At 47.8% G+C, this 16,535-nt stretch overlaps 1 protein-coding gene across 2 annotated transcripts in view; it reads left to right on the plus strand.

The window, feature by feature from the left end:
* Positions 1 to 16,535, plus strand: part of CSMD2 (CUB and Sushi multiple domains 2) — an 831,733-nt gene that overhangs the window by 646,539 nt on the left and 168,659 nt on the right. For both annotated transcript variants that reach the window (XM_060257873.1, XM_060257874.1), the window contains 3 exons: positions 1,646 to 1,837; positions 9,734 to 9,872; positions 12,049 to 12,236. In XM_060257873.1, coding sequence (XP_060113856.1) covers positions 1,646 to 1,837; positions 9,734 to 9,872; positions 12,049 to 12,236 — 519 coding nt within the window. The remainder of the gene's footprint in view (positions 1 to 1,645; positions 1,838 to 9,733; positions 9,873 to 12,048; positions 12,237 to 16,535) is intronic.

The following is a 16,535-nucleotide window of genomic DNA, read 5'->3' on the forward strand; positions in this document are numbered from 1 at the left end:
CACCAGAAGAGAAATCTACTAACGGTTGAGTTTATTTTACAGCATATGTTTGACATAGGATTGTAACAAAATGCCATGTAAGATTAGCAGATGCCAGACTTATTAAGTAAACATGAATCTGTGTGAATGTACATCAGGCTGCGCACCATGGCGCATGCTTGAACTTGCTGTCCCCCGCAGCTCTTTCCTGCTGCAATAACAGATATGGTCTGTGAAGTCAGGGGTGGCTTGTGTTTGAATGTGTGCCCCTGCTGATGCTTACTCATGTGTTTAACCGTGTGTCTGTATGTGTGTGCTGAGCTCAGAAATCTTATTTACAATGCGAGATTTTCAGTGCCAGACCAGAACAAAGGGAGTGACTCTAGGTATGTACAGAGTACATTTATATCAGAGTCAGCAAAATCAATATCCAATCACTGGCTGTGAGCCATAGTGTCTAAAGGGAGCCTCCACATTCAGAGGCAGGAAACTTTTGAATGAAGACCTTGGCCTCTCTGCCCTGCTATTGGCCCTCCAGAGTAACTGGTATGTAAGACAAGATGGTCTAAATGGACCACAGGTCTGACTCAGCAGACTTTTCTTATGTTCAGAGCAGGGATGGGTGGATTTCCATTCAGGTAATAAGTTTCAGAAAAGTTTTGAAAACTCACATTTCATATTCTATAAAATTTAAGACTGGTGCTTGCTCTGTGGGGCTGAGCAGGAGGGAACCTAGAACATTGAGGTACGCGAAGTCAGATACCGTTTTAGTTCTTGAGGCTGCTCAGCAGTGACACAGTCCAGCAGAAGGCAAGGCCCTGCAGCCTTTTCAGACCCGGGAGGGGCCCATTCCACCTTTTATTCCTAATTTATTATATTTTTGCCTTGCTTTTCAATTAGCTCGGTAAGTGGATGACAGTAATTTAAAAAAATAGGGCTATCGCTTAAAATGTTGGTTGCAGAGCAGTTCTCAGTGAGATTGGGTTTTCAAGTTTTGGGAAGTTTTAACATAAAGGACTCTTGCAAAATGTGATCTGACACCTCTCATCTGATCTACTACCACCTCCGTGTTCTGCCACCTAATTCTCTTGCTTGTGTAAAATTGGACCTTAGTGCTCATCACTGTGAATACTGTGGTTCCTCCCACCCACCACTAGAGGTCTTTAATGTCCTGAGAGTCAAGTGGGGAAAGTGGGAGGAACCACGTGGTGCTCAGCCTTGGCTGCTGGAAGGGCCAATAGCACATGAACTTCTATGCCTAGAAAGAGCCTAGAATGCATCTGCAAAGACTCAGCAGTTTAGGCCCTAAGCTGGGGACTTGAAGTTCCCAGTTTATAGATATGGATCCCCTGATAAAAAGTTGGATCCCGCGCAGAAGATTTCTGCAGGTGGAAGAGAATATTCTTCTTGCTGATTCCCCCCTCCTGTGGCAGATCTCCAATTCTCCACTCATGCTATTGGGGGGGGGGGCAGGATTAATCCCTGGGAGCAGCATTTCAGAGAGCATTTTGGGCTATGGCAGGTGGGGGGAAAGCAAAAACACCAGGTTTCATTGGCAGAAACCATTCAGTCAGATTTATCGAGATTCAGGCTATACCATCTGTGTTAACATGCGGCACATCCTGGCCATGTGATTCACTTTTCTTTTGTCCGACTGCTTCTCTAGTGTCCACTGCGACCTCCTGCAATGACCCTGGGGTTCCACAGAATGGAAGCCGTAGCGGTGACAGCAAAGAAGCAGGTGACTCCATCGTCTTCCAATGTGACCCTGGATATGCCCTACAAGGGGATGCCAAGATCAGCTGTGTGCAGATTGAGAACAGATTTTTCTGGCAGCCTGACCCCCCCACCTGTATAGGTAAAAACCTCTGCTTGATTCACTAAATGCCTAGAATAAGCATCAGGCCCTTCTGGAGGAGGACAGGGGAAGCTAAGACCCAGAGGGATGACACAGACCCAGACATCTTGGTCTGGAACAGGGCTGTAATGATGGGAAGCTCTTGAGCTGGCTTAGAAGGGCTCCGGGTGAAAACCCCACAGGTAAAAGATGTGGGGGAGTGGTGCAACGCCATGCTCCCTTTTCACCAAGGCTCTTTGCACTTGGCCTTGTTGGTCAGGTTAAATAAAACAGCATTGTACAAGTTGCAGTATCCTACCTCTAGGAATTTTGTGTTGCAGACAGGGTATTATCGATGGCTGTCTAGGACAGTGCATCTCCAAAGAAGGTGTGGTTTCTACAACTGTATAGTTGAGTGATTTTGTTGTCTTGCCAGTGGGACTTTGGCCTGTGTGCTTTTGCTCCAGACAAATGGTCAAAGGAAGGTTATAATAGTGGGCGGTAAAGACTTCTGCAGGGCTTAGAGAGGTCACAGGGAAGACTAAATGCCTTGACTTCTGTTCCTTTCCCCCCACCCCCGCCACATACACACACACCTAGCCTATATGAGATTCTGAACAGGAATGTGTCTGATATTGTTTTTGAAGCTCAATTTCCAAGAGGGGTCCCACAAGGTGTTGTTCTGTCCCTTATACTGTTCAACACCTACATGAAACAACTGGACAGTGTCAAGCAGGCGGATTCAATGATGAGTCGAAGTGCTACAAAAACTACGTTTATTGATAGAACACTACTTTGGCTCAAGCCTTGGCTTGAGAAGAATGAAACCAATACATTGATACACAAGTTTTAAGATACACTTCAAAGGGATTCCTACGGGGAAGCAAGGGAGTGTTCACACATAAAGTATCAAAACTACATACATTCCCAGGGTGTTATCAGGCACTCGGCCTTGCATTGCCCCGATGGCGCTTCCTCCCGCAGGAGGATTCATGGGAAGGTGCTGATTGCTTTGGTCCCTGTAATTAAGTCATAAAACAAAAAGGGGCCAGGAAAGGATAATAAACTAACAGGATAAGAAACTAGCAGCATTTGGTTCTGTATGATCTTACCCAGGCCTGCTTATGTCAGGCCAGAAACCCATCAGTTATTGATCAGAATTAACCATGCTTGACATACTCCCCCCCTTAAGCTGAACCCCTCGGTCTTTGAGGGAATTTCTTGTGAAATTTACTGACCAAGTCTGGGGCCAATACATCTTTTTGTGCCACCCATTCATTTTCACTAGAAGGAAAGTGTTTCCATTTGATTAAGTAATACAACATCCCCTGTTTGACTTTTGAGTCCAGAATCTCCTGGACCTCATGGTGACTCTGATTCCTAATCTGGATAGGTTGCGGAGCTGTCGGTCAACCATATTCAGCAAAGGGGAGGAGATCCACCCAGTTCGATTGTTGGTGGTTTATATAGCACCGCAGGTATTGCTCTAACAAGGCATTTACGTGTTCTGTCTGTCCGTCGGTCTGGGGGTGGTAGGCAGAACTCAGGCCTTGTTCCATCCCTAACAGTTTGCAAAACTCCCGCCAGAAGTTGGCAATGAATTGCGGGCCCCGGTCACTAATTACCTTGTCTGGAAATGAATGGAGTTTAACAACATGGTTGAAAAACAAATAGGCTAACTTTTTAGCCGTGGGTAATTGGGCACACGGAATGAAATGGGCTTGTTTAGAAAAGGTGTCCACTACCACCAGAATTACGGTCTTGCCATTTGATGGCGATAGTTCCACAATGAAGTCCATTGAGACTACCGACCAGGGTCAAGTAGCCGTCTCTAGTGGTTTCAGCAGTCCAGGTGGCTTCCCCCTTCTCCTTTTCACCATTATTCATATGGGGCAGGAGGATACAAACTCGGATACATCTTTCTTTAGGGAGGGCCGCCAGAATTGGCTGCTAATTAGGTGGAGCAACTTCACGTACCCATTATGCCCGGCCAGTTTGTTTGAGTGGCAAAATTGTAAAACTTCCGCCCTCAGAGTTTTGGGGACATACAGCTTCTCCCCTCTATACCACAACCCATCCTCTTTTCTGAATTTCCCCTGATCGGTCGTCACCTTCCTCTTCCGTCTCCAAAGCCATCCTTTTGGTCCCCCACCCCTCCAGCTTACATTTGGTCTGGGACTGGGTTGTTACAACAGCGGCCACTTGGGAGGGAGAGACTAGGGAATTTATGACTTCCTCCCTTTGACTGTTGTGCTGGGGCAGGCGGGAAAGAGCGTCAGCCAAGAAATTCTTGGTGCCGGGAATATGCTTCAGCACAAAGTCAAATTTGGAGAAAAACCCTGCCCACCTGATCTGTTTCTCCCTCAGTTTCCTCCAGCCCGTGAGGGCCTTGAGGTTCTTGTGGTCCGTCCATATCTCAAAAGGGATTTTGGCCCCCTCCAACCACAACCGCCAGGTTTTCAAAGCATAAGTTACCGCAAACACCTCTTTATCCCACACCGACCAGTTCCTTTGTTCGGCTGAGAACTTTTTGGAAATATATGTGCAAGGTCTCAGCCTTCCTTCCTCGTCTTTCTGCATGAGAATTGCTCCTACGGCCACGTCGGAGGCGTCGCATTGCACAATGAAGGGCTGCAACTCATTGGGGTGGCTTAGGACCGGCTCGCTAGTAAACAGCCATTTGAGTTTGTCAAACGCCTCCTGGCATTTCGGTGTCCAATTTAGGCGGTCTCCCGGCCGCTTTGCCTCTGGCCCCTTCTCCTTCGTTTTTAACAACTCTGTGAGGGGAAGCATAATCTGGGCGAAACCCACTATGAAGTTTCTGTAGAAATTTGCGAATCGAGGAAAGATTGTAACTGTCTACGTGTCTTCGGGGTGGGGGGGGGGAATCCAATACGGCCTGTACTTTGGCCGGGTCCATAGCCAGCCCTTGTGCGGACACCCGAAACCCCAGGTAATCTAGCTCGGCCTTATGGAACTCACACTTGGACAGTTTAGCGTATAACTTGTGCTCCAACAGGGTGCTCAACACCTCCCTCACCAATTTTACATGAGACTTTTCATCCTGTGAATAAATAATGATGTCATCCAGGTACAACACCACCCCCTTGTACAAAAATTTCCGCAACACATCATTGATAAAGTTCATGAACACCCCTGGTGCGCCCTGTAGTCCAAACGGCATCACCAAATACTCAGATTGTCCCATGGGAGTATTAAAGGCCGTATTCCATTCATTCCCCCTCCTTTATGCGCACTCTAAAGTACGCATCCCTCAAGTCCAGTTTGGTGAAAATCTTCCTCTCGGACACCGTGCTCAACAAGTCTTTGATGAGGGGGATGGAAGGTGGAAATCCCGTTAATCCCGCGAAAGTCCGTACAAAGACTAAGCGAGCCATCCTTCTTTTTCCTAAACAACACTGGGGCGGCGTGGGAGGCCGTTGCCAGTCTGATGAAACCCCGTTTCAAGTTCTGGTCTAGGAATTTGCGTAGCTCCACTTTTTTGGCCTTTCGGCCCACCCCATAGAGTACAGCTTAGCTTTAGGCAGTGACTGCCCAGGTATTAGTTTGATAGAGCAGTCAGTGCTCCTGTGAGGGGGAAGTTCGTCTGCTCCCTGCTCACTAAACATCCCCATTAAGTCCCGATATGCTTTAGGAATGGCTGGGACCTCCTCCATTGTCAAACAGACTTTCTCCTTCGAGGGAGGGGGCTGTGGACCCCAGTCCAAACTCCAGTGGTGGTTCTCACACAGTGGGTCCACAAATTTTATGGATTGATCCCCCCATCGGATGCTGGGTTCATGTTTCGTTAACCACCCCACTCCCAGGACTACATCATAAGAGCAGGAAGGAGCGATTACAAATGACTCTTGGTCCCAATGCCCTTCCATCCCTACGGGTACCAACTGAGTCTCTAGCACGCAGGGCTCTCCCTGCATCACTGTCCCATCCATCTGCTAGAATTGTATGGGAAAGGGTAGGGCTGTGGTGGTCAGCCCCAAGGCATCCACCAACTTAGGGGTGATTAAGTCCCGATTGCATTCTGAATCAATCAGGGCTCGCACCTGCATAAATCGTTTGAGTCTAGGGTTCAACAGTTTCACCGGTACAAAATATAACGACCCAGTTACTCTCACCCTGAGCGGTGCTGGTTCCTCCGCGACCTGCTGGTTGGCACCCTTTAGAGCAGGTCATCCTCGTTTCCCGACGGCTCCTCCATCCAGACTAGCTTGCTCAGCTCATCCGCTAGGAAGGCGTCATCCTCCGGTTCCCCGGTGGTGGCCGTGCTGCCTTTCGCCACTTCCTTAGGGCGGCCCGGTGTTTTCTTCAGCACGGGGGTGCCTGGCTTGGGTGCACTTCAGTCCCTGCTGCATGTTGCGCAATGCTGCTAGTGCCCGGGTCCCTTGGAGGGGGTCTTCATACTGGGCCATCAGAGCCTGGAGGAACGTAGCGACATAGTCCAGTTCTGGGCTCATGGCTTCGTACAAGCTCACGTACCATCTCTTGGCAGCCCCCTTTAGTTTTGATCCCAAATAGTCCACTTGGCTAAATTTGTCGGGGAAACTGTTCCCCCAGTAGTTCATGTAGCTTTTAGCCTGGATTGTGAAGTATTCCACTTCCTCCGGGTCCACGTCAAACGTGGCGTCCAGCTCTCGCCCACGGCTGCTGTCCCTTGGTGCCGGAGGCGCAGCTGGCCTAGGTGCCGGCCCCGCCGTTGGTGGGGCCGTTGGTGCCACAGGGGCTGCGGGCTGCCAGGCCGGAGGGGGTGGCTGAACTCTCCGGGGCTCGAGCAGTCCCAGGGATCGGGTGATCTCTCTGGTGTTTCCTTTGCCATCTGAGTGGTCATCACCTGCATCTCGTTCCTCAATCCCTTGGACACGGCCTCCACCTCGTTGCAGACCATCGCATGGAACTCGTGGGCCATCTCATCTTCCTCCTCCTTCGGGGCCGGGGCCTCTGGATCCCTCTCCCCCAGATCGGGATCCCCGTCTGGAAGAGGAATGACCACGATGGAATCAATCTCCTCTGGCTCCATCAGTCCCAGGTTGCCGGCCCCTGCATTGGCCATCTTTACCCGGCTCATGTGTCGGGTTAGGATGGCTTCTCTCCACACTGGTGCCTCGTCCATCGTGGTGGTGGAGGTCCGCGGTTGCCACTGCCGGGGTGTAACCAGGAGCTGCTAGATCTGGGGAGGCGAGCCTGCTGCTCTCCGGGCGTCCAGTACATGCCACGGTACGGGCGCCCCGTCTTCAAGATCGGGAAGCTCACCACCTCCTGGAATCTTTTCAGCCATTCAGTTACAAAGTAGCCAGGGTGGTTAAGCTTCAAAAAGGATTCTTCTCAAAATGTCAAGCAGGCAGATTCAATGACGAGTCGAAGTTGCTACAAAGACTACTTTTATTGATAGACCGCTACTTTGACTCAAGCCTTGGCTTTGGTCCATGTAATTAACAGTCATAAAACAAAGAGGGGCCAGGAAAGGATAACAGGATAATAAACTAGCAGCATTCAGTTCTGTATGATCTTACCCAGGCCTGCTTATGTCAGGCCAGAAACCCATCAGTTATTGATCAGAATTAGCCATGCTTGACAGACAGGGCTGGATCTAGGGGGTGGGCAGAGGGGTTTGCTTGCCCCAGGCGCCAATGGGGTATGGAGTCCATTATATGGGACCATAAGATAGAATGGCCCAAAAGGGGCACCATTTTTTAATTTTGCCCCCCTTCAAAAAAATGTAGATCCGGTCCTGCAACTGGGATAGATCGACCAGGACTTCAGTGAGATGCCACCACCTTGCACAGGACACCCTGCTCTAATTCTGCTTAGCATCTGAATCGGATGTGTCTGCAGAGGTCCTGGAAATGGTTGGAGAATGTGTGGTTGGAGAATGTGATGGAGTGGACGAGGGCCAATAAACGGAAGCTCAGTCCTGACAAGACTGTGGTTCTGTTGATAAACAATAAAGCCACTCAAGGAACTGAGGAGTCATCTTGTCCTCGAGGAAGATGCACTCCCTGCCCCACCCCCGATAAGGCAGTTTTGTGCTTCTGAAACCTGGTCTACAATTAAAGGCTTAGATCTCCTCCTGGCACATAACATCATTTATGAGCTTTGGCTGCTACTCCAGCAACTGCCAAGTGTGTCTTGACTATGGTTAAAGTACTGCAGTGTGTGTCAGAGGCCTCTGAAAACTGAAAAATTGATCTAAAATACAGTGACTAGATTGCTGTCCAGGGTGGAGAACAATGGTCATATCTCCACAATGATGAATGATCATGGACAGGGCTTTCTCTGTGGTGACTCACTCAAGCTGTAGAACATCCTCCCTTTAAGATTTCTGTGAGCTTCTTTAGGGACTTGTAAGCATCAGGTGAAAACCGTTTTTCACCCAGGGTTTCAGCTATAAACGTTTTCTACCTTTGTTATTCTAATGATGCTACAATACTCAGATACTTTATACAGCCTGCCCTCTGTTGTGATTTATTTTTATGCAGCTGATTTTATCAATTATTATTTTTATCACAGAGATAGTTTAATGCTGAGTTTTCTGAAGCATTGTAAAATGGTTTGAATTAACCTTATTGTTAAATTTTATACTTACTGTTTTATAGGGTTTTTTGCCGCCTTGACAAAAGATTTTGGAGGGGCTGGACAGAAATATTCTAAATAAATAATAAGTAGAAGAACCAGTTACACACAGAGACACGCACACACAAGTGTGTGTGTGTGTGTGTGTGTGTGAACAGCATATAAAAATTGTAATTTCAAGCACACCGAAGCAATAAATGTTAAATTAATGGGCTAATTAAATGTTAGCTGTCTGCGTCCTCTCCTTGTACTTCATTTGTATTTATAAAATGTTATCCCAAGCAAGGGAAATTAATTAATTTCTTTTCTTTCTAAAACTGATTTAAAGGTAAGTCAGGGAGGGCTTCTGCTTGCCCCCCTCCTCTTCAACCCTTTTTACTTCTCTCCTTTTAATGACAGTGTCAAGATTTACTGTACCCTTGGAAACTATCAGAATGGCGGCTGGGGTGTGCATGCAGCCTTTGATTTGTTTTTTGAGTGACAGGCGACAGTTTGGCATGTCACCGTAATGGACAAAGTTTATAGCTGTTCTGTTAGGGCAGAGCCAGACATTAGCTTGGTTGGCAGAAATGTGTTCCAAATTTTGCATTTTCTAATGTGAGCACAAGTCCTTTTAAAGAGAGAAGTGTCCCCCCTCCCCCACCAAGGCTGGTTTTCAAGCCTTGTGGGGGGGGGAGGAGAGATGGAGACTGGTAACCAGTTTGTTTTCCCCAAGGAGGCATCTCTGGAAGATCATTTGAGTTTGGGCAAACAGTGCAGGGGGAGGGAGTTAAACCCCTTTCCCCTTAACTTGGCCCCCAGCTCAAGGACAGCTGTTACTTATCAGTTAAAAATACTTGGGAAATCTATTTACAGATTTTTCAGCCAACCTCCCATCTATTGTGGCCCTGGTGCAGGCCACTTGCCTTAAGGCCACTAGATAATGCTCAAGTTAGAGGACACAGAGATCTCACATGTTGTTCCAACTGCAGGCACATCTAGCCTCCATTTGCCTTGGGGGGGTATGCAGGGAAGGGGGGTGGTGGTTAACCCTTCAGTCTTCACTTGATTTTTATATCCAGAACGTTTTTGCCTGCTTTGTAATTAGCATGGTAGTTACAGGAGGTGTTTCTGAGGAACCCATCTCTTCGCCTTTATAATCCCTTCTCCCTTCCTGGCCCAGCTTTGAAGCCTGCACTTGACATTTTATGGACAGAACAAGATGTATGATTTTGGTTTCATCTGTTTTAAATTCTCTTTAATTCATCATATCCCTTGGAGAAGTACCTGACAAGAGAGCCTGAAAGATCAGCCACATGCATTTCCTTTTCTGATTTTGTTTTCTTTTAGCTCCTTGTGGGGGGATCCTGACAGGGCCTTCAGGGGTGATCTTGTCACCAAATTACCCAGAACCCTATCCCCCAGGAAAGGAGTGTGACTGGAAGCTGACTGTGTCTCCCGATTATGTCATTGCTTTGGTGTTCCACACGTAAGTGTTCCTATTTCATTTCTACTGAGATGTGCTTGTAGGAAAGATGAATTGGAGCTTTTTTTGAGCAGGAACACACAAGAACACAGTTCTAGCTGGCTTGGCCAGGGCTCTGTCTCAAAAAAGGTCTCCGGCAGAGGGAAGGCACTAGGCAGACATGCACTCCCTTCTCGTGCGCTCCATCCTCTCTGCTGCCTCCAGCTTCCAATGGACTTGCAAAGGGAGCGTGAGCCACAGAGCCTCTCACAAGCACCTCCTTCCTGGTAGAAGCTGGGCCTTCCACTGCCTGCTCTGCTGCACATGGCTCTCTGTCTCTCCAGCTGTGTTGGGGGTGGGGTGAAACAAAGTCTCTCATTGGGCTGTGTCCATGAAATGCAGCTGATGATATTGTACTGTTCTGTGTCAATATGCAGAAAGTAACCTATTGAATGTCACTTCCGGTGATGCCAGAGGGTGTGGCCTAACATGCAAATGAGTTCCTGCTGAGCTTTTTCTACAAAGAAAGCCTTGAGCTGAATCATGAGTCAGGAATATTAGTAGATTGTGGTTCTCTCTTCAGAAGTCACTTTGGTTCTTCCATTGTTTCTGAGGGAAATTCCCATATACAAACCTCATGCCAGAACTGGGCAAAATCCTAAGGATGCTTGAAAAATTCTTTGTACCCAAATGTCCCCCTAGAATTGGAGATTCTGAATTACCTCACCTTCTTTACAGGGAATTAGCAACCTGTAATTCCTCTGAGGCATTTTTGAATGCCTTGAAAATGTGGCAGTGTTCACAGGTTGTACCCATGGAGTCCGTCACATCTAGTTTGGCCCTGACTGTCAAAGATACTTGCATGTAGGATGTTCATATCAGGCATGCCTACTTGCCATAAAAGATTTGTACCCATACAATCCCGTGCCAACAAAAGTGGGATGCAGACAGCTTTTGCTTTCTTTGGTGTATTTAATGTCAAATGTTAGCTAGTACCAGAAACCAAAGTCGTAGTACCCCCCCACCCCCCACAATCTAGGGAGCCAGCCTCCAGGATCTGGGGATACCTCAGAATTACAGCTAATCTCCAGACTATACAGATCACTTCCCCTGGAGAACATGGAGGCTTTGGAGGGTGGACTCCATGGCATTGTACCCCACTGAGGTTCCTGTCCTCCCCAGGCTCCACTACCAAATCTCCAGGAATTTCCCAATCTGGATTTGGCAGCCCTCCCCTCCATCCCCTGATGGTGTCCCGGGGGGACTTGGCAACCCTATCCCCAGTCATGAAGCATCTGCTGCTGCTACCTTAAGAACCTAAGAGAAGCCACGTTGGATCAGGCCAATGGCCCATCCAGTCCAACACTCTGTGTCTCACAGTGACCAAAAAAACCGGGTGCCATCAGGAGGTCCAGCAGGGGGCAAGGACACTAGAAGCTCTCCCACTACTGCCCCCCCAAGCACCAAGAATAAAGAGCATCATGTGCCCCAGACAGAGAGTTCCATCTATACCTTGTGACTTATAGCCATTGATGGACCTCTGCTCCATATGTTGATCCAACCTCCTCTTGAAGCTGTCTATGCTTGTAGCTGCCACCACCTCCTGTGGCAAAGAATTCCAGGGGGCTCCCTATTCCCTGTCCCAGTTTATACAGGTGAGACTGGTGGTGAGCATGTAGGAGGGCCAGTTTTGATAAGAGTCAGTATGGCATAATGGTTAGAGAGTCGGACTCGGATCTGGGAGACCCAGGTTCGAATCCCCATTTTGTTATGGAGATTTGTTGGGTGACCTTGGGCCTACCTCACATGGTTACTATGAGGATAAAATGGAGAATGTTGGAAGCTATTTTAGGTCCCCATTGGCATATAAACAAGGTAAATAAATACACTTTTATGTTGGCACCCACCTCATTCCTTACAAAAGCAGATGGAAAATGTTCTTTCCCCTTCCTTACAGTTATTCCTAACTACAAGATAATCTGTATGTTTTCTTCCTAATATCGTACTTAAAATTTGAATCAACATATCTACTGTCTGAATATTCTTTTCAGTGTTTTGAGCTATCCTTTTTAACGCCATAGTTGTGCTTCTATAGTCCCTTTTCTGGAGTGTTGAACTTCAGTAGAAGGGCAACTAATACTGTATTACAAGAAGTAAATCTAATGTATGTTTTCTCCCTCCCCATTCTTTCTTCCCTCAGCTTCAATTTGGAGCCAGGGTATGATTTTTTACACATCTACGATGGGCCAGATTCACTCAGCCCCCTCATAGGGAGTTTCTACGACACGCAGCTGCCAGAGAGAATTGAGAGCAGCAGTAGCAGCCTCTTTCTGGCCTTCCGGAGCGATGCCTCTGTCAGCAACACAGGATTCGTAATCCATTACACAGGTGTGTGTTACATTCCAGGAGATATCTTTGTTGTGTTTGTACTGGATCCATCTATCCAATTTCTCTCCCATCCATCCTTTGACTGCAGGTCTCTAGTCACGTTTAATACAGCAGGACAGCAAACATCTATTTTATGCTGTCTGAGTGATGGTGAAGACTTTGTACTAACAGCAAGTATATCAGGGAAGAAACGATAGAGAGTAGCAGGAGTGAGATGGAAAATAGGGGGGGGGGGAGAGAGGAAGGGTATTCATCAGGGTTGAGGGTGGGAGAGATATTCTTCCAGGATCTAACTGATCAGCTGGGTAGCAGGGAAAGAGTTGTGTGACTTAGTAGGATATACCAGCTACAACAACAATGGCCGGCCCCCAATCCTCATGAATGACAGCAATAAGGAAAGAAACCCTTTGAAGGAAACCCACTAAAATTTCTCCTCTGACTCCATAGCCTCCCCCCAAAATCAACCCCATCTCCATAAGCTGATCAGAACTTTTGCAAATGAGTGATCATTTTCAAAGCAGTTCTCTTGTGTAGGACACATTTTGCAGGGTAGCTGAAAATCAAGCCTAGATTAGATTTTCAATGGGGTGGAGAAATAGATGTGGGAGGGGGCATAATTTTCTAAGCAGATGCACAGCATAGAAGCTGTACAATGGAGGAAGGGGACAAGGTATATGTAATGCTTTCCATCCTGCCACCTTTTCCCTCTCTGCTCTGTATTTAAATAATCCCTTCCCCAGCTGTCCCCTTCAAGGATCAGAGCAAGGCATGCTGCTTGCGGCCTCCCCAGGGCTTTCAACCTTTGGAACACTTGAGAACATCAGAGGGTTAACCAGGTACAGCCTCCCCATCCTGCAGTGGGATTAAAGACCTCTTCATTGTGGTCAGCTCTCTCCAAAGGGAAGGAGGCAGGGTGCCTGTCGCTCCTCTCTATGGAAAGCACAGATGTCAGGTTTTGAAAAGGGAATGGATTGCTCTCTGCGTTATCTTCCTCTCTCAACGCTAGTTCATTCAAAGGGGGAAATTAACAAGGATCTCTGCTCTGGAATCATGCCTCCCTTTGATGCAGTTAGTTACAGCTGAGAGCTAGTAGAATAGACATGCTGAAGGAGGGAGCTCTGAGATCCCACCCTGTTCAAATCCCGCCTCCAACAAGCTTGTTAAGTAGGCCAGTGTCATTACCTGTTGGAGATGCAGTAGGGGAGGAGGGCAGTGAGACTTACCAAACACCACTTGGTGAGTTCATTTCTCATAATTTAAGAAGAACCCTTCTGAATTAGACCAGGGATCCTTCTCACCCCATAATGAACACCCAGCTGCTTCTGAAAGTTTACCAGCAGACATCCGTAGCTCTCCCCTGCTCCCCCTCTTCCCCTGCCATGCACAACTGGTATTCAGTACACTGCTTCTAATCTCAGAGGTTTAATTGAGCCAGCCTAGTCAAACACTGTAGCTTCCATCAATCTAACTCCCTTTTAAAGTCATCTAGGACTGTGGCTATCACCAGGTTAGTGGCAAGTTTTCTGAAGTGGCAGTTTCTTTTGTCCAGGTCTCTGTACACACAGAACCTTATTGTGCATTATCTCCATATCAGTATAGGATGGATACAATGAAATTTTCAAGCAGCAGGATGGAGCTTTCCTGCCTCACCCCCTCCCAGCTGCCTACTGATTTCCACAAAATTTTCTCCAGGGGGACGGGAGACCTTGAGGAATGACACGGGAGGGATCTGCAGCAGGGAGAAGCAGGTTGAAATCATTGATTTAGTCTGGACCCAACCCTGTAGAACCCCTAATCCTCCCAGGCATTATTGACTCGACTTAACCCTATGCATATGGAAACAGATCATGGTTTGGGTGGGTTCAGGGATTGTTATTTTAGGTTGTCTTCATCAGGAAACCATAGGTTTGTAATCCAAGATATTAAAACACAGTACGATAACCGTATTATTATTTCTTTTCATAGACTCGACAGCATTGGTGCTAGGGTGCCTGCCACCCAAGCAAGGTGCCCCCGACGCCCCACCCTGCATTGTGCTCTTCCTTCTTTCCCCCACCTATGTCCAAAGCCAGGGCTTTAATACTCACCCTAGTGTGCACCTGAGCGGGGGGGGGGGCTGGAGGCGGCAAGAGCAAGCACGGTTGGTGTGCTGGAGTGCTGCCATGCCATGCTGTCCCTCTGCCCCTGTTGGGAATGGCTGGGGGGCTGCTGCCTGCAGCTCCTCTCTTGCTGCCAGCCTGCCTCCCTGCTTTGGTGTTGGTGGCAGTGGTGAGAAGAAGCTCCTCTGGCCACAGACACAGCCAAGTCAGGAAGAGGCGGAGGGGAAGAGCCAAGAGCAGCAAGCTTCCTTCCCACTGTGCCTCCTCTTACTTCCAACTGCTTTTATTTGCGAGCTCCCATGGCAAAGCCAGGGAAGCTGTACTGGCAGCTCAGCCTCCCACGAAGGCTGCTTGGGCCACCTGCAGGGAGGGGGGGTGCCCTAGACAGCTGCCTTCCTGGCCTGTTCAAATGCACTGGGCCTGGACCCCCATTGCCAGACTTAGCAGTGAAGTAATTAGACAAAAAAGGGAAAAGATCAATTATTCACATCCAGCCAATTAAAAATAGAGGATCCCTTTAAGTTGTATGAAGACGGCTTCCAGATTTGTCCCCACGCTCCTTTTTTTTCCAGCTGTGCTGCATTCAACGAAGGGTGTCCTGATTCAGTCAGTGACGTTGTGTGGGCTGTAGGGTGCATGTGTGCGTGAGCATGTGTGTTTTCTTTCTGTCTCTTCTCCTAAACACACCTATGGAGTTAATCATTCCTGTGTCGCTCTCGCGGAGCACTTCTGCTGGGAGCAAAGAATGAGGCTTTCACACTGCTCATTAGCTTCCCCACACATGAAAAGGAAGCCGGTGAGCCTTGAGTTTCAAGATACTGCAGAAAACTGAACTGGAGGAAGCCAGGAACAGCAAAAAGAGCTTGTTGGTTGGGGGCTTGTCAGTTGTGCAGCTCACATGTCAATTCCAAGGTGACCCCTCCACCCCACCCTGACCCCACCAAGCTCTGCTTTCTGCAGCCCTTGCTATGTGGGGTCAGGGCAACAGTTCTTGTACCAGTTAGGGGCTCTTCCTGTTCCCCCAAATAATGTGTCAGCTGTTTCCTGATCGCAGGGTTTTTGGAACATTTCTCCAGAAACAGACCAAGACACATTCAAAAGCAGTTCCCTTTCCCACTGCTGAAACACAGATTATCATCCTCTTTGAGGCTGAAATCAGCTTTCACGCCTGGAGCTACAATATGCTAGGTGAATTTCAAACAGCCTCAGCTTTTCACATTAAATTGGTTCAGGGGGCAACTGTGCTTAAAGTGCCAGCTTTCACACTGGCAGGAGGTGAGGGATCTTGGGAAAGGGACAGTGCTATTTTGACTTCGATGGCATCGCTTTTCTCCTCTTCTCTCTCTCTCTCTGCACACGGCACAAAGAACAGACTTCCAGCTCAGCTTCTTGATGCAAAGGTATATGGAATAGCAGTGATGGGCGAGGACTTAGAAGGTTAGAGTCCCAATCATCTGAACTGGAAGCGTAGGAGTTATAAGTTTTGAAAGTATTAGCTGTTGCTCCCAGTTAACCTTTGTGAGTTACTAAAATCAGAGGCAGCTAAAATGATCAAGAGGTTAGAATCCCATCCCAACAAAGGAAAGCTAAAGTGTTTGGGGGCTTTGTAGCTTAGGGGGCGAGAGGTGACTCAGGGAAAGATTATGATAGGGGTCTATAACATTATGAATAGTGTGGAAAGTGTAGATAAGCAGACATTTCTATCCCTTTGATAAATATTAGAACTGGGGTCATTCCATGAAATCATTTGGCTGTAGATTGAGTTCAGATGAAAGGATGTGCTCTTCTTGTTCAGGATGTAAGAGCACCGGCAGGCATGGAATGGGTTAGTTTTCATTTCCTCCAGAAGGAAGGCCAAAGTGAAGTTGCCATCCCTTCAGGAAAGGAGTGCAAATTTTTGGTGCTGCCTCCTAACTAAAAGTGTGGTCCTACCAGCTTCTGTGCTCAAGGTTCAGGAGTAGAGAAGTTTCTCACCTCTGCCTTTACCTCTTACCTCTTTCTTTGCTCATGTCTCTCCTTCCAAATAACCTTAGAGGGAAGAGCCAGTTTGGTTCACAGAAACGTTCATTTTAAAACATTGGTTTGTAGCTGCCAAGTCTCAACTGTCCACCACTACTCCTTTCCATAGCAAGGAACTGGTTGACAAACCAAAGAAGCTGAAACCAAATACAGAAGCCTTCTCTGCCTTTCTTGGACAAGA

Source organism: Heteronotia binoei, chromosome 17, assembly GCF_032191835.1.
Source record: "Heteronotia binoei isolate CCM8104 ecotype False Entrance Well chromosome 17, APGP_CSIRO_Hbin_v1, whole genome shotgun sequence".
Classification (NCBI taxonomy): Eukaryota; Metazoa; Chordata; class Lepidosauria; order Squamata; family Gekkonidae; genus Heteronotia; species Heteronotia binoei.